Source organism: Amaranthus tricolor, chromosome 11 (assembly GCF_026212465.1).
Source record: "Amaranthus tricolor cultivar Red isolate AtriRed21 chromosome 11, ASM2621246v1, whole genome shotgun sequence".
In the NCBI taxonomy this organism is placed as follows: domain Eukaryota; kingdom Viridiplantae; phylum Streptophyta; class Magnoliopsida; order Caryophyllales; family Amaranthaceae; genus Amaranthus; species Amaranthus tricolor.
Genome location: NC_080057.1, coordinates 23,578,608 through 23,605,520, shown reverse-complemented (window position 1 = coordinate 23,605,520; position 26,913 = coordinate 23,578,608). Strand labels below are relative to the sequence as shown.

The 26,913-nt window shown below is 34.7% G+C and overlaps 3 protein-coding genes across 6 annotated transcripts; all 3 read right to left on the bottom strand.

Annotated features, from left to right (window-relative positions):
- Positions 1-320: 320 nt before the first annotated feature.
- Positions 321-7,192, bottom strand: LOC130827369 (protein NPGR2-like). Of its 2 annotated transcripts, none has more exons than XM_057693066.1 (6): positions 6,851-7,192; positions 5,824-6,047; positions 4,704-4,956; positions 2,843-4,047; positions 2,143-2,296; positions 321-1,039 (listed from the first exon to the last, which is right to left on the bottom strand). In XM_057693066.1, exons 2-6 carry the CDS (start codon positions 6,022-6,024, stop codon positions 723-725), a joined length of 2,130 nt encoding a protein of 709 aa, XP_057549049.1. In that variant the 5' UTR covers positions 6,025-6,047; positions 6,851-7,192; the 3' UTR covers positions 321-722. The 2 variants fall into 2 exon arrangements, with proteins under 2 accessions (XP_057549049.1, XP_057549050.1); XM_057693067.1 differs by lacking the exon at positions 6,851-7,192 and adding an exon at positions 6,502-6,830.
- A 1,376-nt stretch (positions 7,193-8,568) lies between these two features.
- LOC130827368 (uncharacterized) lies at positions 8,569-16,347 on the bottom strand. Of its 2 annotated transcripts, none has more exons than XM_057693064.1 (4): positions 14,943-16,347; positions 12,880-13,155; positions 11,222-11,410; positions 8,569-9,236 (listed from the first exon to the last, which is right to left on the bottom strand). In XM_057693064.1, exons 2-4 carry the CDS (start codon positions 13,129-13,131, stop codon positions 9,153-9,155), a joined length of 525 nt encoding a protein of 174 aa, XP_057549047.1. In that variant the 5' UTR covers positions 13,132-13,155; positions 14,943-16,347; the 3' UTR covers positions 8,569-9,152. The 2 variants fall into 2 exon arrangements, with proteins under 2 accessions (XP_057549047.1, XP_057549046.1); XM_057693063.1 differs by having other exon boundaries at positions 16,079-16,346.
- Positions 16,348-17,749: 1,402 nt separating this feature from the next.
- LOC130827533 (uncharacterized) lies at positions 17,750-21,357 on the bottom strand. Of its 2 annotated transcripts, XM_057693272.1 has the most exons (3): positions 21,141-21,357; positions 19,964-20,050; positions 17,750-18,071 (listed from the first exon to the last, which is right to left on the bottom strand). In XM_057693272.1, exon 3 carries the CDS (start codon positions 18,059-18,061, stop codon positions 17,843-17,845), a length of 219 nt encoding a protein of 72 aa, XP_057549255.1. In that variant the 5' UTR covers positions 18,062-18,071; positions 19,964-20,050; positions 21,141-21,357; the 3' UTR covers positions 17,750-17,842. The 2 variants fall into 2 exon arrangements, with proteins under 2 accessions (XP_057549255.1, XP_057549254.1); XM_057693271.1 differs by lacking the exon at positions 19,964-20,050.
- Positions 21,358-26,913: the final 5,556 nt, after the last annotated feature.

Genomic DNA, 26,913 nt, shown 5'->3' with positions numbered 1-26,913 from the left:
AATATTTATCGTGAATAAGTTGTTTCAATTAGTTAATGTATTAAAAACCCTGCTCAACAGTCTATTTGTACTTAAATAAACTAAATTTTCTAATAATTAGTTGAAACAAAATTATTAAGAAAGTATGATCCAACTCGAGTTGAAATATAACTTGCATATAAGAATTAAATCAGATAATCAAGATATTCTAAAATAGATAATTTGATTTATTTGAGCATTATTTTGAGCAAAACATAATAACTAGAATTATATTCAAAACATTAAAGGCAAACATGTTTATTTCTCCCCAAACCTTGGTCATAGATCCTATAAGCACGATATATTGAATACGATGATGATATTCAAAACATTAAACGCAAAAATATCCATAATAGTATCTATTGATTTACAAATACATAATAAGAAATATGTATATAAAAAATAAAAAAGTTAAAAAAAAAAAAGATGATTGACATATGATAATTAGTAATACTTCTAGTAATCAACATTTGCATTTCCACTTATTTGTAAAGCTTTGTAATAAGACCACTTCTATTTACATAAAGGCAAGCTATCCATTTTACAAAAAGTGTAAAAGAAATTTACTCCAAACAAAAAAAGAAAAAAGAAAAAAATCATTTTATTGCTCTTCAATCTTCATCTATATGCAACAATCCGGACAATAAAAGAAAGTTGTATGTAAGAGCTATACAGTTACACAACCAGGTCGATCCATCATCGGGTCATCTAAAGGGTTCCACAGGAGCCGTCTCTTCAAGAAACGCCGCAGCTTCAAAGCATTCGGCAGCATCAACATTCGATGATTCATCGTCTGTTTTGCATAGCATGCTCAGGTTATACCAAGCTACATGATTAGTCCTATCGAGTTTGAGAGCGTTCATTAAGTAGCTTCTAATAACCACGTTGTACTTGGTATTAAGCCGTTTGAGCGCAGTAGCTGAGGAGAGTAAACTGGGCACATGACAAGGATCGATATTCAAAGCCATATTAAAAGTATTCAGAGCTTCCTTGTAAAGGCCTTTTGCTTCATAGAATAAACCTGCAAAAAAGGTTATGAATATAAATACTCGGGTTATGTTCTTCGAAACGACAAAGATTTACAAAGTTCTCCCTCACAAGTTACTTTTGGATGTTTGAATAATCTGTCATCATTATCATCGTACCAAGTATATCCCGCTCATAAGATCTATGGTCTGGGGAGGGATGGAAGGCGGCAACCTATACCCATAAAAAAGATTGCGGCCAAAGAGTCCCCGGCTCGAGAAAGACCTCCAAATAGATAAGAGTTCCCTACAATGAGAAGGACCGAGTGCGGAAAAACCCACAGGCCTACATTACCACCCTTAAGGTTTAGACATATGTTTTCATTTGCTGGTTATTATATTCTCGAGCTGAGGGTTTCACTGACTCCAACCTCTTTATTTTATTTGTGATGGGTATGGTCTCCTTCATCTAACTCTCACCCAAGACCCTGATCATAACTTCTATGAGCGGAATATACCGAATATGATATGGTGATGAATGGCTTACACTTCAGAGTTATATTTCCTCAAATTTAACTATCTAAAGCAAGTGTTGGAAGAGGATGAAATGATCCAATATTTGCTTACAAAGAGCCGCAATAACTCAAAAAAAACTCATATAGAGAAATAAAGAAGAAAAAGAAATAAGGAAGAGAAGAGATACATGTGGGTGTCCACATCAAATGGGCTTCGTTTAAGGCTAAGATTAAAAGGCGTTATAAGGTGCTCTAAGACGCTCACTTAAAGAGCTGTCTGCCAACCCTATCAAGGTGTTCATCACCTACCCTACTCAAAAATATTCAAGTAGTGCCGAGTCGGACACTCGAACAAGTATATGACAAGGACACTCTGACATTCGGCTTTGTGTCTTGGTAACAATAACATGGGAATTGAATATGGCATGGAACAGTCAATACAAACTTCTTACTTGGAGTCGAATATATCAACTAATCCTTAGGTTTAAAAATTCTGAGCAAAAGCCCATATCTCTTAGACTGGATGCAATGCGGCTATTTTAACTACTACAAAGTATTCACGGTAAATTAACCAGAATCCATGGCAAGCAATAAAATATCAACCAACTGAACTAGGGTCAGTGTCGAAGAGAAAACATATTTACCTAACGTATGCCATCTCGAAGCACAATTAGGATTGATGTTTTTGGCTTTAGACAGACAAATTTCAGCATCATTCCAGTGTGATATGTTGATATAGATACAAGCTAGATCAAGCCATGTTTGTAGTTCTAACTTCAGATCATGATTCTCAACGCTCTGTCAAAACGAACAAAGTAGTGAGCACAAATGGCTATTTACCCAATTGATTATTGCTATCTAGCACAAGATAAGATTACGATACTTCCAATTTGTAAGCTTTTGGTTGAGATGACTCCTTGACATGGTATCAGAAGCCAGCGTGACAAGAGGCCACGGGTTTGAATTTCAACCACCCCTCATTAAAGTGAAATATACAGCGGCATGTATCAAGAGGGTCTGTGTTGCATCCACACTTCTAGCCCAATGGGTTCTCGCGTGAGGGGGCGTGTTAGAATATATAACATATCTTAGGGCCTCAACCATAAGCTTCACCTTTTAGTTGAATGTATCTTTTGTTATCCGACAAAAATATTTTTCGTGCACTAATGTATAAAAGACCGCAAAGTAATCCATTAATGTTTCGCACACAGAGAAGTTATCAATTGTATTTTACTATTCACCAGCATAAGAAAGTACTATTCAATTTCTATCGTCCATTTACCAAAATAATATGTAGCTACATCAAAGAAAAAGAACTATCAAACCGATAGACCGTAAAAGTACCTTTCCAGAACCAGAGCTCTTCGTTTTAAGTTGTATAACAGCAAGAAGTCGCATATACGTGTCAATGGCCTTTTTCAAAAATCCCTGAGCAACTTGAAGTTTAGCCTTAGTTCTCAACAGCTCTCCCTGATCCCACGTCCCGGTCTGATCTAAAGCGACATCTATGACTGTTTCGGCATCAACAAAACATTTCTGCCCCGACAAAATTCGTGCTAGCAACAGCCATCCTTTAGTGTCGGTTCCACCATCCAACTTTAACAATAGCTTAGAATAATATAATGCAGCATCCAAATTCCTCTGCAAAGCATATTGTAGACTTAGATCGTAAACAGAAATAGAGTCACTACATTCCGTCACACTCACAGCAGATTCCAGTGCCTGGACAGCTTCTAACTGCCGAGTAACCCGCTCAGAATCCGCTACTGCTGATCGAGCATGCTCTGCAAATGACACTCCCAATAACGAGTAAAAGCGCCCAACTGTATAATGGCATCTGTCCTCCTTATTGACTAGGCCTCTTTGAGAATATGCAATCCCCTCCTCAGCCAAGGTCGGGTTTTCACTGCATAATTTCGACGCCATTAGTATGCCGGAACTATGATTAGGATCCTCAGAATGATGCAATAGCTTCTTCAGAAGATTTAAAGCAGCAAAATTGTCACCATGTGCATGATAACAAAGGGCTAGAGTATGGTACATCTCCTTTCTATCAATAATCCCGGGAGGTAAAGCTTCTATAACGCAAGCTAAAGACCGAGGATGATTTGAAACACTTAATACAAATGACAAATGTTCGATAATTGAAGGGTCCCACTCGATCTCTTGCCTGATCACTTTTCCAAATAGAAGCATAAGAAGTAGAGTAGCCTCTTCTAAATTGCTTTTAGGTACAAATGAATTATTCTTTTGATAACGCAAATTCGGAGGACTTGCCTCAGCACCACTGTACAATAGATAAACAGCAAATGCTTTCTGTATTTTGGCAGCAGTTTCAGCATCAAGGTTCCAATGATGTAAAAGGGCCTGCCGGTAAGAAAAAATTGCTTCATGTGGGCAATCAGCGAGCTTCCATAAATCAGGAAGCAACTCCACAGCTTTAGCAAGTGTCTCCTGCAATTTAGGGTCAGCACTAAATTTTTCGGGCAAGCCGCCAGGTAAAGAAGATTCAATGATTTCCAGAATAGTTTTGCATGATAGAGCAGCTTCTGCACATAGATATTTGGAAGGGCATATTAGCTAGGAAATGAAGGAACAATTCCTTTCAAATCCCAAATACTACGTTCCACAAGTGACTGTCTCTAAAAACTCTGAGATTAGAAAAACAACTTCCATCGAACTACTAGCAATAGAACCCGTGTTTAGCCCTCTTCAATATAACAAAAATGTAAGCAACTAAAATGACAGAAAGGCTCCTGAACACATGGAAGGGGAGGTTCTGAGCATGTTCAACATGTTCGACCGCACAAGGCCTTGAAAAATGAAGGGTCTCAATGTTAAATTACGTAATATATTTTAAGTGTTAAAGATACAAAGTTGTTAGAAAATTATCATACTTTTTGAAATTACACAGGACCTTCAAAAAATTTCCCCTGACCCATGGACACCAATTCAAACTCTAAAACACCCTATTATTGCTTAAAACCACCTCAAGCTATCTATTTTTGTGGCTAGCATGACAAAACAAGGTCAATGATTATACTTTATAGGCCTTTGAACAACCCTTTTCTCATTTCTATCCGTCTTCACTGGATTAGAAAAATAGTCCCGAAATATTCACGCAACAGTTTGTCAACAAGTTAACCAATTTTCAAAAACATAATGCTAAGTTACAAGAAGATGAGCAAATGATCTGAAGAAATACCTCTATACCTCCCAAGGGACTGCAAAGATTTTGCTTTAAGCAGCATGGCATCAAACAATAGAGTAACAGTATGTATAGACATGGGTGGACTGGGATCCCCTTGAGAACGCCTTTTCGGACGATCTCTAATTCTTGCAAGGGTAAGTTTCATCCTAGGAGTGACTGAGATAACATCAATCCCTTCAAATACATGTAAAGCTGCCTCTATGTTTCCCTTCTGATACTCGTATTTTCCCAACAAGGCTCTTGCTTCCTGCAAAGTGCATAGTTCACATCAATGTTGCACGAAACAAAATTCAATACGATACGAGAAACTGAAACGGAAACGAGAAACGATAATTTATAAGTTTTGGAAACATAGGAAACGAAATGTAATTATTATTATTATTAGTACAATTAGTACTTCATCCATTTGAAAAACACTTGCTCTAAACACTTGCTCCTATATTAACATGCACCCCTTTCCATAACTAATATGAAATACAATTAACATGTACTTATTATGTAAAGTTGCATATGATAGTTTCTACCAAGGATCGGAAACAATCTCTTTGTTATCGCGAGCAATGATAAGATTGCAGACATCCAATCCCAAACTCTTCCTAGTTGGGAGCCTCTTACTATTGGAGTAATAGAATGTTGATGATCAACTAAACTAAGATAAAACGACGAACAAACATCACATGAATAGAATTCCGAAAAGTTAATCCACAGTGCAAATAAAAACAATTTCACAACGATTTTGAGCCAAAAACTTTGAATTAGATACTATTGATGCCCAAGCCTAACTAAGATATGAAAAAATTGAGTAGAAAAATAAAGCACAATTAACATACTACTTCCTTCGTTCCACTATACTTGCTATATTTTACTTTTACACAATCCAATGTGTTATTTTGATTATTTATATATTGAAATATGCACGTTTAAAAATTATAAAAATTTAATAGTATGAAATTATGCGATTAGACGATTCAAACAAGATCCCACTTGCTAATATTTGTTCTCGCCCATTAGCCACAATATGTAAAATAAGCTGAACGATGAATAGTGTCAATACTCGAAACGTAGCGAATATTTCTGAACAGAGGAAGTATAAAAGAATAAACGGGAAATCAACCTCATAATTCAAACCACCAGTTTCACGAAGAGACGATTCTGCTTCTTCAATATTGACAGTATCAGGCCTAGGCTGGGATTCACCAAGTGTATCAGATAATTTCAACATATCCTCCACTTTCATCTGTTCTCTAGAACTGAAGCATTGCATTATATTCTCACAATTCCAACAACTTCCTCTCCCAGATTCTTTGTTACTCATATTACTCCAAACTACAATAAGTTCTGCCACATGCACAGCAACAAAGATCATTTAGAACCAATAATCACATTTGATCAATTATTAATTGATCACTAACTCAAAAAAGATCAAACTATCAAAGATCAAAATGCCATAGCTAGCACTAGAACAATTGATCTTAGAATAAGTCGTCATCATCATCATCATCATCATAACCATTGTATCCCGATCATACAAGTTATGATCAGGGTATGGGGAATGATGAAAAATGGCAGACCATACCCTTGTTGAAAATGAGACCCTCAGCTCGAGAAACACATACAAACGAAAACAAAATGCAAGAGAAGTCAAGTAGCAAGACAAGAAAGCATATGAACATACACAGCAAGAAATTAGAATAGAACATGCAATATGATCAAAATCACCATTAATAGAAACAAGAAAACAAAACAAAACAACCCATTTCTCATAATTAACAAATCTTACACAAAATATTACCATAAATCCCCAACACATAAAATGGGAAAAACCCCAAACAAATGATGTAACTTTAAAAATCACCACTATTGAAAGCAACAAAACAAGACCCAAAAACCCATTTCTCAGAATCAACAAACCCACTCAAAAAACCATGATAAATCTCCAACGCACAAAAGGGGAAAAACCCAATTGACAAAAATGATGATCAAACCAAATACCCACTAACCCAACAAGAGCAGACAAATTAAAGAGACTGACAAACACAAAATTATACCAAGAAATTGCCAAAAGTACAAATCATACATTAAAAAAAAAACTGAAAAAATCAATTTTTTTACAATAAACTAAAATTAAAGAAAGAACTAACAAGTGGTAGCCAAAAGCAAAAGTGATGGCCAATTTGAAAAGATGATGAGAATAGACAGTGGCAGAAGAAAGGGTTCCCATGTCTTAATTTTTCATTAATCACTGTTTTATTCTTTGAAGGATTCTGTTAACTAGGTGATCAACAACAGAAACGAAGAAGTAAGAATTATTCTCTCTCTTTTTCCCCACACTTTTCAATTATTAAATCTGATTATTAATTTCATTAACTACCCTTTAATCAGGCTGCCTCCTGCCTGGGGTATGTTTCGGGAATTGTGTATTTAGTAGTTGTAATGTAGAGAGATGTAGGCCAGTATATTTGAAAAGTTGAGGTTTTGATTTCACCATTGACAAGAAAAGTTTAAACTTTTTATATAAACACGTCTTATTATAAAACATCTCATATAATTAACTCATTTACGTAATTGGTTGTTAATTAATATATATATATGTCAATCTAATAAAGATAGTCTCATTATGAAATTGTCTCATTAAAAAACTTATGCTTAACTAATAATATGTGCAATAATAATTAATAAGATCATTTATATTTGTTTTTTCAAAATAAGATCAAGCAAAAAAACTCAAATTCTTAATTATTTTTCCTTTTAGAATTATAGCTCATTAAGAAATATAAAATAGTTCCAATCAAAATTTGACCCAAACATAATATAATTGACTTAACCGAAATTCTGAATAATTCGACGTAAAGCTAACTCGAACCCCTAATTGATCTAACCCAAAGTCCAAGTGAACATGATTTAGGTTGGAGTAACAAATTCGGACTTGAATCGTATTGAGATGACCACTATAAATCCGATTTAAATAATCCGATACCAAAATCATTAATCTAACTCGATGAATTATGAACTTGAAAAAACATTAAAAACTTGTTCGAAAACCCAATACCAATAATGTAGTGTTTGGAAACAAGTATTTCATTTCAAATTATGAATTTTAATTATGAAATTATAAATGAAGGATTTGATAATGATAAGGTTTGGATAGTCATTCTCAAATTCTCAATTTTAACTATTTTAAAAACTATGGTGGAATTTGATCCAAATTTAAATTTGAAAATTTTTTATTGCCAAACAATAAATTTAAGCCAATTCCAAAATTTCAAATGAAATTATTATTCCCAAACATAGCATAAATGAATTTACAATTGTATCCAAGATTTTGACTTGGGGCTATAGCAATATATTTCTTTGTCCAAATGATTTTGCTAATTTGTAATTTATAAGATGTAAATTTATGTTTTGATTGGTTGCAGAGGCTGATGAATAACACAAATTAAGTGAATGAAATCAAGAGATTGTTTCAGAATAAGATTAGGAGATTGATTAGAAAATCCTCTTCAAATTTTTTTTTCACTACCATTCCAATGAATTATCTCTACGGTTAAATGGCACGAAACTAAGAAATTTGAATACAATAGATTAAATCTAAAAGATTTAAAAGTTTATAAACAAGAGAGATAATATAGAAAGTAACAGTAATAAGATTATTTAAAAATAGAAATTAGAGAAATTTATTAGAATTTTGAGACTGACTAAAATAAAACTGAGATATATTTACTAACACTAAAAAACAATTATTGTTGGTATTGAAAATCATACTAAAAAAAGATACAATATAATAAAAATCTAAAAATATGTATAGTTAATGTTGATAGATGGCAAAGAGTTACCCAAAATTAAAAATAAAATATGTATACTATTTAAAAAAATATCACTTTCAAAATAATTACTTTAAATATAGTACAGTTTATGACGTTTCAAAATCAAAGTAGAATACTTTCTCTATATTTTTCTCAAAAAATATACTCCAAGAGCTATTATAACAACTAATTAATACTAAACAATAATAATCTACACACTTATTAGATGATTATATATAACCCCAACCCATACACGCCCGAACGCTCTCATCAGAATGTCCGATTCACCATCACAATTGAACTACAATCTCCAGATCATTCAGAATATTCAAGTGAAGGATATCTAGTGTTTTTCAATTCGTGACTCTTGCATTCCAGCAAGTCATTCGCTGCTGGACTCGAATTCATAGATGCATGAGCCGAAGTCCACAACTTCATAAAATGTCGAAGTTACAAAACAAACTATTCTACGATATTTGTAACAACGCGTTAATCTGATATCAATAAAGACCAAGAGAATATACAGAACATACTTCTATTAGCACGATGATATCATTAACTAGAATCCCTATTTTTTGAAGGAAAATATTAAGTTTTGATTAATTAACATAGCAAAAAATAGGATGCAAGTCTTCAGGTTTCATCTAGACTTATGTCTAACACTCTCTTCTACTCGCGTAACTGCGTCCATCAGTACATCAATCGTCCAGTCCTTCACATCCTCCTGCATATAAAATGAAAAAACAAAAGATTAGGATCTTCAACCTTGTGAGGTTTTTCAATGTAAAGTGGTTTTTCACCTTAGCTGGTGAATGGAAAATTCTGAAAACACAGGTTTCAAAGTGTTTGTAAGCTGTGTTTTTGAATTTTACATCAAAATAGCATTAGAACATTCAAATTTACTAATAAAACCAGTGAGATAACAACACTAACTTAAGAACCAAAAGAACTACAATCAGTTGATCATTTAGAAATTTAGTAGGTGTTGTGTTTTTGAATTTTGGATTCTTGCTCTAGAAAGACATTGGCTATTGGACTCTAAATTGTGAAGGCATGAGCGGATGCCCCAAGCAGAAAGATTAAAGATATAGTCAAATCATTTGAGAAATGTTGCTTGAGCAAAAAAGCCTAAAAGCACAAGACCATAGTGTAAAAATAAGACAACATCATATTGTATTGGCCGCATTCTAAAGGTTTTCAAATTTACCAAACAAGATTACCCGCATCGTAAAGGTTTAAAACAAATTGTGTTTAGGCCTTTTCAAACAATATTTCATAGTTTTGGCCGATCTTTGGCAGTACGACAATCGTATCACCCTGTTACCATATCACCATATTTAACTGCAATTGGGACCGTAATCGCATTTTTGCACTATGCTCAAGACTATGATTAAATCCTTCTCTAGGAGTTTTCTCATTTAAGCTTGAGTAGTTGCTCCAATCTATTAGACATAGCACTTCATTTTATCATCCTTGACATATTTCTACTATTATTTTTTCGCATAAGAAAACAAAAGTTTGGAACACAACACAAGTTTGGAACATAACTGGAAGAAGCCTTCAACAGCTTCTAAATACTCTAGAATAAAAAATTTTGGAGGGAAGACAAGGCAAGGAAAAGAAGAGATTCAATTTCAAAAGTTTGGGGAAAAAAAGAGGTAAGGAGCTATTGCTAATGACATGAAGAAGGAATACCGATTTCTGCAAGAACACATAATCGTCATGAGATCTTACTTTTGAAGGAACACCAACAAAAATTACTGCAACCTTGTGACCTTAAATCCTGTGCAGTCACTGGACTGCAGCATATGAAAAAGATTTTCAAATTTGCCTCTAGTGTGTTATCATGGAGATGGTGAGAGCTTAAGTTATTTTTCCTAGAAAGAAAGTGGTTGAGTCTCTGACTACATTCCCTCTTCCATCCTCCAACTTCCCTCTGCTTAGCACATTGATCAAGTATTTTCTTCTTCGGATCTCGTTGTCAGCTAAGACCAATGCAATATATTGCTTCTGTCACCTTTAACTTGGAAAATTAAGCCTCTCAAAATTCATCATATAGAAAATAAATGAGTCCTATATGAAAAAGGCAATAAGTTACGAAAAAGGTTCCATTATTAATTTAGAAAACACAAGGCAAAAATAGTGGAGATTGTAGGTTGTTTCTTTCAGTATGAGGGAATAAAGAGCCCTAGAATCCTATAACTACCTATATATACAAAAATCAAGAAAGGGAATGAGCCCACACAGTCAAGCAATCATGCCTCCAGCCATTAACAAAAATTTGCATCACACACCATATAAGCGAAGTAGCCCACAAAGGCAGTAAAAAAGTGAAAATGACTTTGTCTTGTGAGAGGCACTAATATTATTACTATAAAATACAAGCACTAAAGAACTTTTTCCACAAATAAGGGAGATGTTATAAGAATTTTTTTTCCTATAATATCTTCTCAACAAAAAAACTTGTAACAGATAAATATGGCGTTAGACATTACATAACGGTCAACGCGGCATTTTAACCGTGAAAATTCATGTGCCGTCATAAAAAGGGATTTAAAGTTGCGACAACTCTCAAACAGGTTACATAATGGATGTTATGTTGGCGAGTTTTAATCCATGATCACAAGTTATTGGTATTACCTGGATCTTAGAAAAGCTTAGGAAGCTAAGATATAAAAGAAACCAAGCAGTAAATAACAACACAGCTACCTTTTTGATCGCACCGCCAGTCCTTATTCGTGCGTTAGGCCGAGCAAGCTTTGATTCAAAAGGAGTTCTAGGCCTTACTTCTCGAATTTGCTCCCATTCTTCACGTGTGAGCATCCTAACTGTTCCTTGACCAGGAGGAGCATTCTTTATCTTGCGCTCAATCAGTTCTTGAGATCTGGACTCATCATACTGCAGCAAAAGAATCCATATCTCAAATATTTGAGCACTTAACTAAAATACAAGGCCAATAAAGAAATTGTAAAAGTGAGATGTGGAATGCAATGCTACTGCAATAATGACGTCACAAAATCTGTCAAAATTCAATTTTAGTACCTGATAATGATAATTCATCAACTAAAATGCAAAAATTGTCACAGGACAACAGTTTAACATTCCACAGAACAGATGAAACCCACTACCTGGAATTCCAATGCATCCAAGAGATAGGATATAGACTCAAAACAAAGCAACCATAGATGGAAACAACAGTTAGATTGAATAAACACGTATATATAGGATAGAGAAACTAAAAGATAATTGATACCAAGGTCTGAGATAAATAAACGTGAAGATAGAAGGCTAATAATAAACCAGCCAATACTAAATTAACTCTTTGATTAAGAATTAGTGTGGTTCAAAAGGAAGATGAAATAAAGAATCAGGTGCTTCAAAGAGGCAGTACAAACCCTTACATTTTTAGGCATATCATTAAATAACAACAGAAAAGAAAATTCCATCTTCCCTCGGCGGTGGATGACCTCATTTGGTACGAACTAAGGGACGTCCAAAAAATTTGGAGCAAAAATTTAGGTAACCTAAAAACATATAAAATTTCAATCCACCCTTTGTAAAGGCAGGTATAGCATCTCAGTCAAAGTAGCTTTAGACACTAATAATATTTTTATTTACAACAAATTTCCACATCTATCCAAAATATAAGAAAATGACACATGATGGCTGTTCGTATGGCTTTCACCGCAGTTGCATGTCCATGAGCAGAATAATAAACGCGGAACACATTCTAGACTTGAGTTTCACAGATGGCAAAAATTGCTGGAAATATTTCATTTTTTTGTGGCTCTTTAATTGGTTAGATAACCTGATTGTTCGGTTTCTGCAGAGTGTCTACATTCTTACTTGTGTCTAGCTCATATTCAGGTACCAGTTTAAACCTTTGTGGTTAATTTGGCAGTTACAGGCGAAACAGAGTATTTTATGACACTGATGTACCACCAAGATTATACAGCTGTTTAATACCAACCACAGATATTGATGTAAGGGTAATTGACATTCAAAAAAGAATAAAGAACGTAACATACTGATTACTGATGTATGAGCACAATCTCATTTATTTGCACTATTCTGACAAATGACTCTTAGATCTTTCTACTCATTAAAGGCAAATTATTTGCTCTATAAATTCCTCTAGTCATGTAAATTCATCTTTCAAGTCCCTTTCTAAATTGAATTGAAATACAAGAGTATAGATTAAGTTCTAAGATGTGCAACCTATCAAACTTTACTGAGCAAAATCTTATTTTAAATAACTTGCCCGGTTGCCCCAATGTTCTCATGAAAGAAAGAAAGGGCCCAATGATGCACTACTGCAATTAGTAGAAAATCAATTATGCATGCCAGAAGAGGCAAAAGAAGATAACCATCATAAGAAGTTTTGCAAAAAGTGCAACACCAACAGCTGTAAGCATCATTGGCATGGTGGCTGTGTCCAAAAATGATAAGGACTCCGGAACTTCCACGAAAACCTCATTTTTCTTCAGATTTCTTGTTTTCTTCTTTCGCTGGAAATCAGCAACCAGTCTCTTCAATCTTTCACTAGCTGCTTCATGGGATGTTGTATGCAAGTACTTGGTTTTCCGTAAAAAGAAGAGAGTTTGACGAACATTATGCATGGTCAACTAGAACTAAAAATGTACCTGAGAAATTTGAGATTGAGACGGTCATATTCATAGAGCATCACTTGATCTACCAAGTCAAACTATATTCTGAGAAAAACAAGCAGGTTCCTTTTTTACAAAAAGCTATGGCATAAAACTTTAACTTCCTCATGAAGACAATTTGATATAAAATAGTATAATGACTGAAACACCTTTAAAAAATCTAAAACATGATACACCAGTATCTTGGGAGCCTGGAATCATGAAAAAAAAAAAAAAAAAAAAAGCTAATCGGCACACAATTTAAAAGGAAAGAAAGATGTCAATGAAGATCTCCTCATTTGTTTTTTCATTTACATGTCCTATGCTTACTCTATAGTGGTAGCAGTAAAACAGAGAAAACAAAATGAGACTTCAATATAAAAGAGAAATGTGAAATCATTGAGAACAAGAAGAAGCACTAAGGGTTTGAGGGCAATTGTATGTGAGTCTTTGAGAGACACAAAAGGACAGTTTGAGTTTGAGATCCATACTAAAAAAAATCTTTATATCTCTTTGTAAGAGAGTTAGTGAAGATTCTTGTTCTTGTTAACTTTTGTAAACACTAACACCATTTGAATAGAAAATTAGGAGAGAAAAGAAAGGAAAGAGAGGCAAAGGGAAAGGAAGGGGAGGAGAAGAGAGGAACAATACCCCATTGTTTGTATAAAAAGGAAGGGAAGGAGGAACTTCATTTTCCTTCCAAATCTTTCCTCCTATGAAGATTTGGATATTAACAAAATGAAGGAACTTAATCCCTCCAAATTCTCTTTCTCTCTTTTTGTTATCCAAATAAGGGGATCTCCATCCCTCCAAATCTTTTCCCTTTTGCTCCCTTCATTTTCTTCCATCCAAACAAGGCCTAACCACTATCAATACAATTAATTTTCCTTTTTTGGATGGGTTTTATAGTCCAAGAATACATTAATCTTGGGATTTTTCCCCCTCCCAAATCAGATTGTTCTCTTGTTTTTACTTCTCACTTTTGTTCTTCAATTTCATGCTTTGTTTAAGTTCTCGTATACTTCTTGTTTGCCACGAACTTTGATATATTGAACACTTGGTTGTTAGGCAACCAATCCCTAGTTTAATCGACCCTTAGCCCTAACATCTTTTGGTGTTAACAAGTTAAATCACAGAGAAAAAGAGTAAAATAAACAAGTAATGAAAAAATCCATTCAAAAGATTCAAATCATGAATTTCTATTACACAAAACCGACCTAGAAAAGCTTGGTTGCTGATATCAAAAAGGCAACTGTCTCTGATTTGTTCGCATTCTTTCTGAATTAGTTCAATTAGAATATACTTATATGGCTACTATTATCCAAAATATTTACCATCCAGTATTGCGAACAAACCATCATCAATTCCACATATCAAAGTCAAATATAAAACTATGAACTATACTACATAAACAACAAAACCTAAAGTAATCCAATGTATTTTCATCTCTCAAATTATCATAATCATGATTAAAGCAGCAAAACTTGAGCAGCTATCAGCTATGCAAATCAAACAATTTTTTTGTCAATTTAAACCTAAAATGTGACAAGAAAAATAGAAAATTAGAAATCATCCTTGCACACAAGCACAATAAGCTATATAATTGCTGCATTTGAATAGTAGAGGTAGCAAATTAAATCCAAAAATAGCAAATTCAAAAAATCAGAATGAACAACATAAATGCTTAAATACAGAGTTAGAAACTAGAAAAGGAAAAATTCAACTATAAACTAGGGAAGTAACAACGAGCAAATATCCACAAATGGATACAATTTTCAAATTACCTGGAATTGAAAATTGATCAATTAGGGCAGCTTATTTGTCAATTCTCCTTGTTTCGTTTAATTCAAAGATGAAATGGCTGCACTGAGAACCCGCAGTAGAGAATTGCCGATAGAAGTGATGTTCCTGTCGTGCTGCATGTAGGGATGCAAACGGGACGGGCCGGGGATTGGAATTCCCATCCCCATCCCCATCCCCATCTGTTAATGCAATACCCGTCCCCGTCCCCATCTCCGCGGCGGGTATAATTTTTTTCCCCGTCCCCTCCCCGATAGGTTTGTAACTAAAACCATCCCCGCCCCACCACCCATCTGGGTATCCATCCCCGTCTAATACCTATTTTTCCCGCCCCACCACCCGTCAAATCCCCGCTTAATACCCATCTGTGCCACATATTTATATTCAATCATTTGGGCCTTAAAACCCATAATACATATCCAAACTCCAAAGTCACAAACAAACACACATCCAAAGTCTCAAACAATTACATATCCAAAGTCTCAAACAAACACATATCCAAAGTCTCAAACAAACACATAACCAAAGTCTCCAACAAATAATCACACACTTTAAAAACATAAAACTCATATAAAATGCAAACAAGTACCAAATAAACAACATGAGTATTTAAAAATAGTCATACAAACCAAATCAAAGAAAACCAAATAAATAGGTAAATTTAAGTTTGATCAAGAAACAACTTTCTAACAAAATTATTACTAAAATTTCAACATTTTCAAATGTTGGTTAAAATTTTCAATAGCTTAGAAACAATTTGAATTCACAAATAGAATTCTTATCATCATCATAACATCAAATTAACAAAAGCTACGACAACAAGATTCTCCAGGAAGAAGCTTCGAAGAATAGAATCAAATTCAGGAAGCTTCGAAGAATGGAATCAAATTCAGGAAGCTACGACAACATTTTCAAATTTTCAATAGCTTAGAAACAATTATGTTTCCAGATTTTTAAACCCAATTACTTAGATTATAAAATCAAAGATAAAGATAGTAATCAAATTCAATGGTCGAAAGAGCACATTACAAGAAATTAAGATTAAGAATTTAAGATTAACACTAAGATTAAAGATTAGAACAAGATTAATATTAAGATTTAGGATAAAGAGTGAAAATACCTTAAGCAAAATCAAAAATTTCGATTTTTAGGGATTCTTCGATTCGATTCGAACAACCCACAGCCCACGAGAAGCAGCAGCCAGCAGTGCAGCACCGAGTTCGAGTGTTCGTCTGTGATGGAGGAGCAGCCGGCGGTGGCGTGGTGCGAGAGTGCGGCAGCGAAGGTGGAGGAAGAGGTGTGTAGAGTTTTTATGGTTAGAGTTCTTTCACTGAGAGGAGAGCAAGAGAGGGAATTGGGAATTCGAGTGTTCCTGTGAGGCTGTGACTCTGTTTTACAATTTCTTTTTTTTTTTTAGAAAAAAAAAAATTTGAAAATAAATTTTGGGGTTCCCAAAATTTGTACATATCTTGATGCGGAGCGGGGATGGGGCAGGTATCACCTAAAATCCATTCCCATCCCCATCCCTACCCCGCGGTGGGTATGAATATTATACCTGTACTCGCCCCATGACCCATCAAACTGGCGGGGATGGGACATGTCTCCTATTAGACCCGCCCCGCTTGCATCCCTAGTTGCGTGAATCAAGAACGAGTGGAGTATTTAAAATTGTTTTTTAGAAAATTTGTAAATGATTGACTTCAAATATCCGATGATTGCCAATTGACTCAAATATCCAAATAGTAGGTTGAAAATAAATTGCATGATGTTCTAAGGTTAAATATCTCAATGCTGGGAGATATATAAATTTAAATAATATTTCAGTCTCGGATATTCTGAGTTGATAAATAATAGTTAAAAGTATTATTTACTAATTTGATCACTTACAACCTTAAAAATATCACTTATTTTAAATTAACCAATTATATCCTGACAATGGTGGCCTAGCATGGTGGCATATCAATAAATTGATTGTAGTTACAAACTATGGCATCTAGGCAGCAGGCGGTGGTGGCCGACTGTGAGGAGGGCTCGAGATGAGCTATGGTTGGACTTTAGAGGAACTGGCCGCCAAAGCAAGGGAAGATGGGAGAAATGATGACGATTGTTAGTGTTATGGTGGATCTAAATGCAAAACGATGTTGAGAAAATAAATAAGTAATACTTTTTTAAATTTAAATTTTTGACTAATTAGAAAATAAATTAATATATAGGTCTGTCTCGTACAATACTTAATGAAGTTAAAATGGATTGTGTTTTGTTAAGAATTATTATTTGATATAAAATTTTAAATTCCAATGGAAGGTAAATTCTACTATATGTAGGATTTAGGAGTTTAATCACTATGATACCACTTGATTGCAACTTCTAATATGCTATCAAACATAAAACTTGATCTCTAAGAAATTTTACTTGGAAAATTAATTTCTAATAAAAAAGTACTTTTTGTGAGAATTAAATTCCAATGTCAACCCATTACCCAATGTCATGAGTAATCAGTAATCACAGTGAAAATCTGAATGTTAATATGAAAATGCTGATTGCAATATATGCACAGTAAAAATTTTCTTGCAAGTGTTTTTTTATGCTAATAAAGCATATCTTCTGCTTAAAGATAGGTTTTTTAATTCTCAGGAAAAAACCCTCCTCGATTTTCTTTAAATCGCAAATAATTGGTTGTAATCCAAAACAATCCCATGTAAAGATCATCAAACAATCAAAACTTTAATCCCAAACGATCAGATCAAACAACAAATATCGTGATGTAAGAAAAAAAATGCCTGCCTTGAGTAGCTAAAAAAAATTCATATCATATAATGCCAGGTCCAAAATTTATTTCAACAATGGATACCAAGGCTAATGTCAGCTACAAGAGCTAAGGGTCCTACTTTTCTTCCTTGTTCCCCTCATCCTTGAGCTCGTCCTGCTGATAACGACGCTTGAACTTGGCAATCTGCCCCAAGCTTTGAGCCATCTGACGCTTGGCTCTGAAGTGATAAACCTTTGGTTCTCGGTGAATTTTGCTCATCATCACATTTATCAATCTACCACTCTGGGTTACATAGGATATCCATTGCATCTGAGGGTGCAATCCTTTCTTCATTTTCTGAATTCTACAGGGGAAATGTGAAGGAAAAATTAACAAAACAAGATTGAACTTAGATAGTGGAAAAGGAAAAAAATGGAAGCATAAAGAGCTGCAGCTCATTTGGATCAAGTACTGAACTTAACAGGTACACCAATAGAGCAGTAATAACTAACAACCTATTTGGTAATCGGTACTAAATGGTGGGAGTGAGAATAATTTATAGTGTACAATTTCATGATATGTATCATGTCATTCCCGTGATTAATGAAAGTTTGATCATAAAAAAAAAATTTTCATCACAATATTCCATTACCACCTAATACCACATGTTCAAATGGCCCAAGCATTGAAAACTTCCTAAACCTTCAATTTTCCTTTCCTATCCATTATTTAACGGCGCCTACATTTTCCACAAAGGCTATTAGAGTGAAGGTGGGTCATTGGTTTGATACTACAACTACTAGAAGCAGGTTTGGACACAATTAAGTCTTGCATAGAAAAGTATGCAAAAACATATGAAATATGAGACAGTTTTTGAACGCAAACTTTATGCAATGGAGGTGACTTATTGTAGGGTTTAAAGTGACTTGATCATTTTAACATCTTAATTCTTACATGTATAGCTACAGAAATTCATAAGATACACGAATTTGTACAGAAATAACAATTCCAAAGCCTTAATGCCATTGCGGTTTTATAAGTGTTTAAGATTGCTCGAATCCTAGCTGATCATGAACAATCACTGGAAGTGTTTTGTAATTTTGTTATACTCCTACTCATAGCGGGATGCATATTGCCTACTGGACTAAACATGTTTGGAATCACGCCTTGAAAATAGTGCAGTAGATAATAAAGCACTCGATTCAAACCATACATTTAAGTATCAATAACAATAGGAGACAAAGACAACAAGTTGGATCCAGGCAAAGGTCGAACAGAGCGTGGGAAAGCAGGATGAGATGACCCAAAAAGAAAACATCTGTGCAAAACGAGACTTGAGGGAGCATTAAGAATCACGACACAAGCAAATATTTTTGTAACTCTTAACACTCTTTGAAGCTTTCTTATATCGGATTAGGAAAATGAAACAAAACCAGCAAAGGAAGGAAAAGGAAGTAAAATGGAATGTACTTTCTATCATCCAATACCAATAGCCAATTGTCTCAAAAATGGGATCTAGCTACTTTTACTTTCTTGGAGTGCTCAATTAATTATCAACAACACAACGAATGAGGACATATTTTAAGTGGCGGATCTAGAAAATAATCAAGTGTTGTCAATCAGTAATACAATATTAATCTATCAAACATTCAAACTTAATCAAAATTCACTATTATTCCTATTTTCACAAATACCCAACCATTTTACGGTTTAATCAAATCAAAAAAATGAAAACACCTAATTAAAACTATTATAATGCAATTATTCAGCACAATTATGAAATATCTATCAACAAAATAAATTAAAGACATTTAACCAAATTCAGACAATCAAAGAAAACAAATCCATATATTCAAAGAAAATAAATTCATACATTCAAAGAAAACAAATTCCTATACTATTAGGAGAAATTTAAACAAATTCAAACATTTAGAAGAAAACAAATTCAAACATATAGAAGAAATCAAGAAAATGCTATTATCTATGAACATGAGCACTTTTGGTTGTCATAATTAAAGCTCTACCAACTCATCCAAGTTCTTACCCTAGTCCTATACTCTTAGTTTTTGTTTTATATTTAAAGTGGTATTCCTGGGCTACCCGGATACCCCTGTAAATCGGCCTATCACCAGTGCCACATAATTTGATTTAAACCTCAACTAAATTCAATATTGAGACAGTAAAGTAAAACAACCAGAGTAACAAATCAGAAATTAGAATTAAGAATTGAAGATATTCGTTAGAGAAAATGTTAACCTGAGAAAAATAAATGGAATGATAAACGCAGGCAGCAAGTCCGATGGGCAATGACGGGTGTGTAGAATTAAATTACTAATCAACCATCTGAAAATATATAAATCCTAAATTAATTGTGGAATTGAATTACTAATCAATAAAACTCTAATAAATTCCAAGAAATTAAATATGAAACTCTATATTTTATAAATTTACCACCAATTAAACCAAAAACCCTTAATTGATTAACAAAAACCCTAGAAATTAAATTTGAAACTCTAAATTTATAAATTTACTACCAATTAAACCAAAAACCCTAAATTGATTAATAAAAATCCTAAATTTAACAAATTGATTAAAAAAAATGTTTGACAGTAAACATTCAAAGAAATGAAAAATCTATGACAATGGCACAAATTATTAAATTTTATGGAAAGAAAGAAAAAGAAAAAAATGATATACATGATGGTGGATGGGGCTGGGTGCGGCCTGCGGCAGCTGGTGTTGACGCCGGATGACAGGTAGAGTTGACGTCTGGGCGGCTGGGGCTACGTGAGGATGTAAGGGTTCTGAAGGAGGAAGGTTTAGGTCGGAAAAATGGAGTGGAGATGTGTGTGCAACAACTTAAGGGTTGAAAAAAAATAGGTTCAAAATGCTGTTGTTGAGGCATGAACCAAGCGATATTTATAGACTAATGTTAATAATATATATAATTTCACACTGAATCACCTAAAAAAACATTATAAAACTTAAAATTGTCTTCAAAATATCCATAAACACATTCAAAATAACTTCGTCAATCATTCATGTTCTTAATCATCCAATGAACTCAACATAAATCAAAAATTACCATTGAACTCAACATAAATCAACCACTAAACTCAAATAAATCAACATAAATCAACCACTAAACTCAAATAAATCAACATAAATCAACCACTAAACTCAAATAAATAAAAAAATACTCAACATAAATCAAAAATTACCACTAAACTCAACATAAATCAACCACTAAACTCAAATAAATCAACATAAATCAACCATTAAACTCAAATAAATAAAAAATTACTCAACATAAATCAAAAATTACCACTAAACTCAACATAAATCAACCACTAAACTCAAATAAATCAACATATATCTACTACTCAACATAAATCAAAAGTATTGTAGGAAAAAAAAAATTAGGGTTCATTACCTTCAATGGCGCTGAGGAGGAGTAGGGAGGGAGTGAGGAGGCTGGGCCGGTCGACTGTCGAGGCTCGAGGAGTCGAGGGTGATGATTGATGAATGGCGCTGGGCCGTTGGCAGAGGGAGGGAGTCTGGGAGGGAGACTGTGCGACTGTGGGAGTTGGGATGGGAGTTGGGAGTTTGGGACTTGGGAGGGAGACGGGCAGACGGCAGAGGCTGGTAGTGGTAGTGTACTGTGTGTAATGTGTTAATATATTTTAGATATAAAAAAAAAAATTAAAACGGGTCCTCCAAATCTGCGGGTCTGGGTCTGGGTATTTTTCTCAAATCTGGATCCGGACCCGTGAAATTTAACAGGATCCGAATCCGACCCAGATCCAATGGGTCTATATTTTTTAGACCCAGATCCGTGAAAACGGATACGGATCCACGGATTCGGGTCGGGTCTAGTACCCATTGCCATCACTATATATGGATTTGTATGGTAACTCAAATGTTGTGGGTTAACGGTATTGATTTAATGTACATTCGCTTCTGCTTTATAATTGTTGGTCAAATACTTGCGATATTTTTTATCACGCTCAAAATAAGGAATAATAATCACTGTCATAGTTACCTAAATGCCAAATAATGCACCAAACGGCGTTTCGAAACTTCAATATCGAAACGGTATGAAAAATGAGAACCAGATCATTTGTAGTAACATTTCGATTACTAATATCAAACCTTTTAAGCCCATCAAAATTGGTGATAAGAAGAAGAAAATATGTATTCTAAGGAGAAAAACCATAACAAAGGAGCATAAGAAAAAATAAGAGAGAATGATGAAAAAAAACTTACCTTCGACAATGGTGATTGCGGACTTAGAGGTTTCTTTACAAATGTCCGGCTCTTTATTTAATTCTTACCTAATTCTTACTTGCGACTATTTCTTGTTCCATCTGCGCAAAAAATACAAATTATTGAATGAGATCATCATTTTGGACCGACACAAAAGTTACTTTTCAATAAAATTAAAACAATACGAAAAAGATAAATACATACTTGATGTACGATAAATATTTACTTCACATAATATCAACACCTTACATACAAATTACAATAAACACCTAATGTAAATATCATAAACACCTTTTTACATACAATAAACATATATACAATAACATAAACATCTAATAGAACAATTGTAAAGACAAACTTTATTTATGTGAAGTTGGTGATTATGATATGTAGAATAGGTGTGTAAAGACAAACTTTATTTATGTGAAGTTGGTGATTATGATATGTAGAATAGGTGTTTATGACATGTGAAATATATAGGTGTTTATGATATACGAAGTAGGCTTTTATGGAAAAAGATAAACTCCGAATTGACATACTATAATGTAACACCCTGAGATTTTAATGACGTAATTATTTAATATTTTAATAGTTTTTAAAGATTTTACAATTATTATTTAATTATTTCCGAATTAGTTTTAATAAAATTTCTTTCATATACGGATTTAAATGTCGACTTATATATATATTAAAAATATAGTTACAACTTCTCCAATAAAGAGGTTTGAATCGAAATGATTATTTATTAAAATGTGTGAGCCCTCGAAGGTGAGTCTCTTAGTTGGGTCTCGTAAGAAAACAAATCGAGATGAAAAATAAATAAATAAATATATAATAATAATAATAATAATAATAATAATAATAATAATAATAATAATAATCATAATAATAGAAATAACGAGTATAAAAACGTTGAAACCCTAAACACTCAAGAGGGAGCCGTCACTTCTTTCCTTCTTCTCCTCCTTCTTTCTCTTCTTCTTCCTTCCTCCCTCACTCCCGCATTTTCCCCCTTCCCGCACAGCAGCCGGGCAGCCACGAGGACACCAGCAACCCCTTTTCTCCCCTGCGCCACCAGTGAACGACCAGCAGCAGCCCGCCTTCTCTTTCCCGCAAGCAGCAGCAGCAAGGCTGCGTTCTCCTCTGACCAGCAGCTGCGTTTTCTTCTCGCCACCGCAGCACACTCCCTCCTCCCTCGCTGTGGCTGGCCGGCAGCAGACCCACGAACAACCGCCAATTGTTGTTCGATTTAAGGCCCTCTCCAGCCCTTCTTGGCTTTCGTGCACCACCACCACGACCTTCATCCTCCTCTTCACCATTCTTACTAGTTTTAATCTTTGTAAGCATCTCACTTTCCAATTGATTAATTTACTAATTTTAATTAGAATCTACCATGTTCATGAGTTGTGTGTTGATTGTGTATTGTATTAGTCTCATTGAACTCTAGTATGGGTAGTAGTTAAAAGAATTGTCATTGAAATGAAATGATTAGGGTTTTATTTAGAGATGTGATTACTAGTAGTGTGTGTGTGTGTTTGTATGCTACTTTGGTGATGTGATGATTTATTCAATAATCTTATAAGTAGTTGAGACTTTGTTGATTATCGTGGTGGCAATTAGTAATGTTTTGATTACAATTGACTATAGAAATGGTTTTGGTTGTTAATTGGAAGTAGGAGTTGCTAATTGTTATTGATTTAATTGTAGAGAATTACTACTACCTTATTAGGTTGTTATTGATGTTGTAAATACGTAATTTCAATAAGTCATGAGCATAGTGTCTAACTTATTGTTGAGAGTTGCTAAAGTTACTAGTTATGATGTCGTGATTGTAGTTCTTCCTAACCTTGAAGAATATAATGGATGATATTGCGATGTGATAAACTTAAGATTCGTCATTGTCGTCATATTAGCACTACATGAACATCGCAAGATTTAAGTGTGAATTGATATGTTATCCTAAAGTAACGTGGATCGCTATAACTCAAGTTGATTAATGTAAAGAAACTATTCACACATACTTCTACTTTAAATTAATGGAAAGACTTATGTTGTATTGAGTTAATAATTTTTGACTTGTATTGAATGGGTTGTGTGCGTGCTAGAGTAATCGGAAACTCATGTTGAATGGGTGATAGCGGTTAAATTGGTATTTAGTTTGGTATGTCAAAGTAGTTAAGGGAACTTAATAGTTCTACTCATAACTTATATAGGTGCCTATTACGTAAGTGGAAAGTAGAGCCTTAGTTGGGTGATTTTGTGACTTTTGATCGTGCGGTGACGCTTACAGGTACGTACACGCAGTAACTAACCCTTATACGCAATTTGCTTTAAGACATTATTGTTTATTGTGATAATATACATTGCATTGAAACTATGAGATACTATTGAGTACACTTTACATGAAGAGCTATCGACTATGAAATCCTTGCGCTTAGAATAGTTTAGAGAATGAGAGTTAATAGAGGGCGAGAACTACCCCTTATTTATTTAAGAATTAGATTATGCCTAATTGGAGTTAGAATGACTCCTTTATAGGTGAATTTCATATTCTATTGAGTGGCTCAGTGGGTTTTAGCGCGCTGCTATCCCAGGGCGCTCATTAATAGTTGAGAGTGGAAGTTATTCCCATCTGATAAGGTACTATATTATGATTAGCTGGCGTGACTTAACTGGATTATGTCCGGTTGTTTTATTAGTCCCCTAGGTGAGGTTCGACGGGACCACCGTAAGGGGGGTATGAGCATGCTTGGGTCATTGGGCGCCGGGAGGCCGATAACGCCCCTTGACCGAGGTGTTACCATGCGGGCCTTGCAAACCCCAATATGGTGGCCTCTTCACTGGTTTAGTACCCCAGTGTGTTAGGTTTAGCCCGAAGGTAGGACCCGAGAGGGTCAGCTGGAGGGGGCATGAGCTCATACTTTGCCATTGGGCGCCGGGAGGCCGATAACGCCCTTTGGAGTGTCACTATGCCAGGAAGTAGAGAAAAGATCCACTGATAGAAAACTATTCAGTGATAGAAAGTTTATTCATTGATCGAAAGTTATGTAACGATAGAAGGTTCATTCTTTGGTAGAATATTTACTCATTGATAGAACGTATACTTATTATTGATAGAATAGTTTATGCTAGTGAGAAGTGTGCCTAAGTTAAGTTACTTCAAGGGTATTACGAACTATGATCACGCTTACCTTAAGATAGACAAGCTCTATAAGGGTATGAGTCAGGTATTCTGTTAATGCCTAGGTCGAGTTAATCTATGCGTGTTTTGCAAGAGTTTATGTTTGAAGAGAGGAACGTGAAGACCTGCATTCTACCCGAGAGCACATGGTTCGGGTTGGAAAGCACGTAATGAAATTAAGAAGTATAAGTGGCCGATAAACGGTTACTATCCGTGCTTGCGTTTTATGAAATCATCTTATTTGTTTTATGATATAATGCTATCTAGTAGTTGGCCTTATTCTATTTGATGTTAGTTACTGACGTGTATGTGTTTGTGTTTATGTTTGTTTGTTGACTTTCTATGATTGTCCTGCTATGACACATTGGCCCTTGGTCTAATGTCGAGCAGCAGGGAGATCATAGACCAGCGTAGCAGTACTGGAGCTTCTTATGCATTGCATTGCATTTGGGGAAAGTGATGAGGGCGAAGCATAACTTGTGTCATTACCCTATCTTTCGATTTTGTATCTCTTGTTATCTTTTGTAAATTTCGGTTGTATATGTTCTGTTATGAGGCCTTGTGTCCTCCCACGTGTATTTGTATTTCCGCTGCGTAGTTTATAACTCTGTATGGTTTTGAATAGTTAAGTCTTTTTAAAAAACGCAAACGTCGACACTGGAACCACGATCCATGTTTGGCATGTTAATTTGAGAAGCCGGCGACGAATCATTCCGCCGTGATATAGTTTTGATAAGCCGTTAGTGCCTTTACTTTATTAGCTTCTTAATTAACTTTTGTTTTTCTACAAAGGCGCACAGTTTTAAAGCAGATGCTGCCAAAATTTCCACTCACCTTTTAAAAGTTAATAATTAAAGTTTATCTAAATTCTTTTCCTTTTTCTTTTATGTAACACCCGAATTTCCTCCCGTCCTTTACGGTTTTGGTTTCGTTAAGGGGTCGGAAATTCTGAGGTGTTACACATAAGCTCATTCACATATCATAATCACGTACTTCGCAAATTTTAAATATGTAAAACTGTTGGACTTTTTTTTTTGCTTTTTCAAATCTATCGACCACTTGGGTCGTCTCTAATATGAGTTACTGAAACAAATAGACTCATACCCTTTACTTTTTGGGACTCGAACCCATACTTAGACCTAGGGGTGTTCAAAAAAATCTAATCCAGTTGACCTGACCCGCTTACACGGGTACCTGGATAAATTGGGCCGGGAGACTGGCCGTCAAAAATGGTATCCGACTAACTGGGTACCCAAAATACCGGATACTCACTAATGAACACCCCTAATTAGACCCATTAGATGTCAAAAAATAGGACCCATAAATTAAATTAGTGGTGGGTATATTCCAATAGGTAATTTGGACCCATAACCATGTTAGTAGAAGAGAAGCTCGGCATTGATCCTTCTCTGGTGAAACCAAGTAATGGTGCTTGATGTCAATATAATGGTGGTGTTGGAGGTGATGGATGTGGTGAAGGAGATACTATGCATGCGAAATGAGAAGATAGAGCATATATAAGGGGACCATGAGATATAGTGTTGTAATCTAGGCATACATTGACAACTCCAGCGTATAGAGGGACAAGATGACCATGTCCAACTTGTTCCAATGCATCCATGCTCTGTATCATCTAGGCATATATTGGGCTTCCCAACTCCTAATGATAGATCAGTTTTTTGCATCTAACGCTGCCTATCCACAATGTAATACGTCCACCATATTATGCGCCTACATAGAAACAAACAAACATTAGATA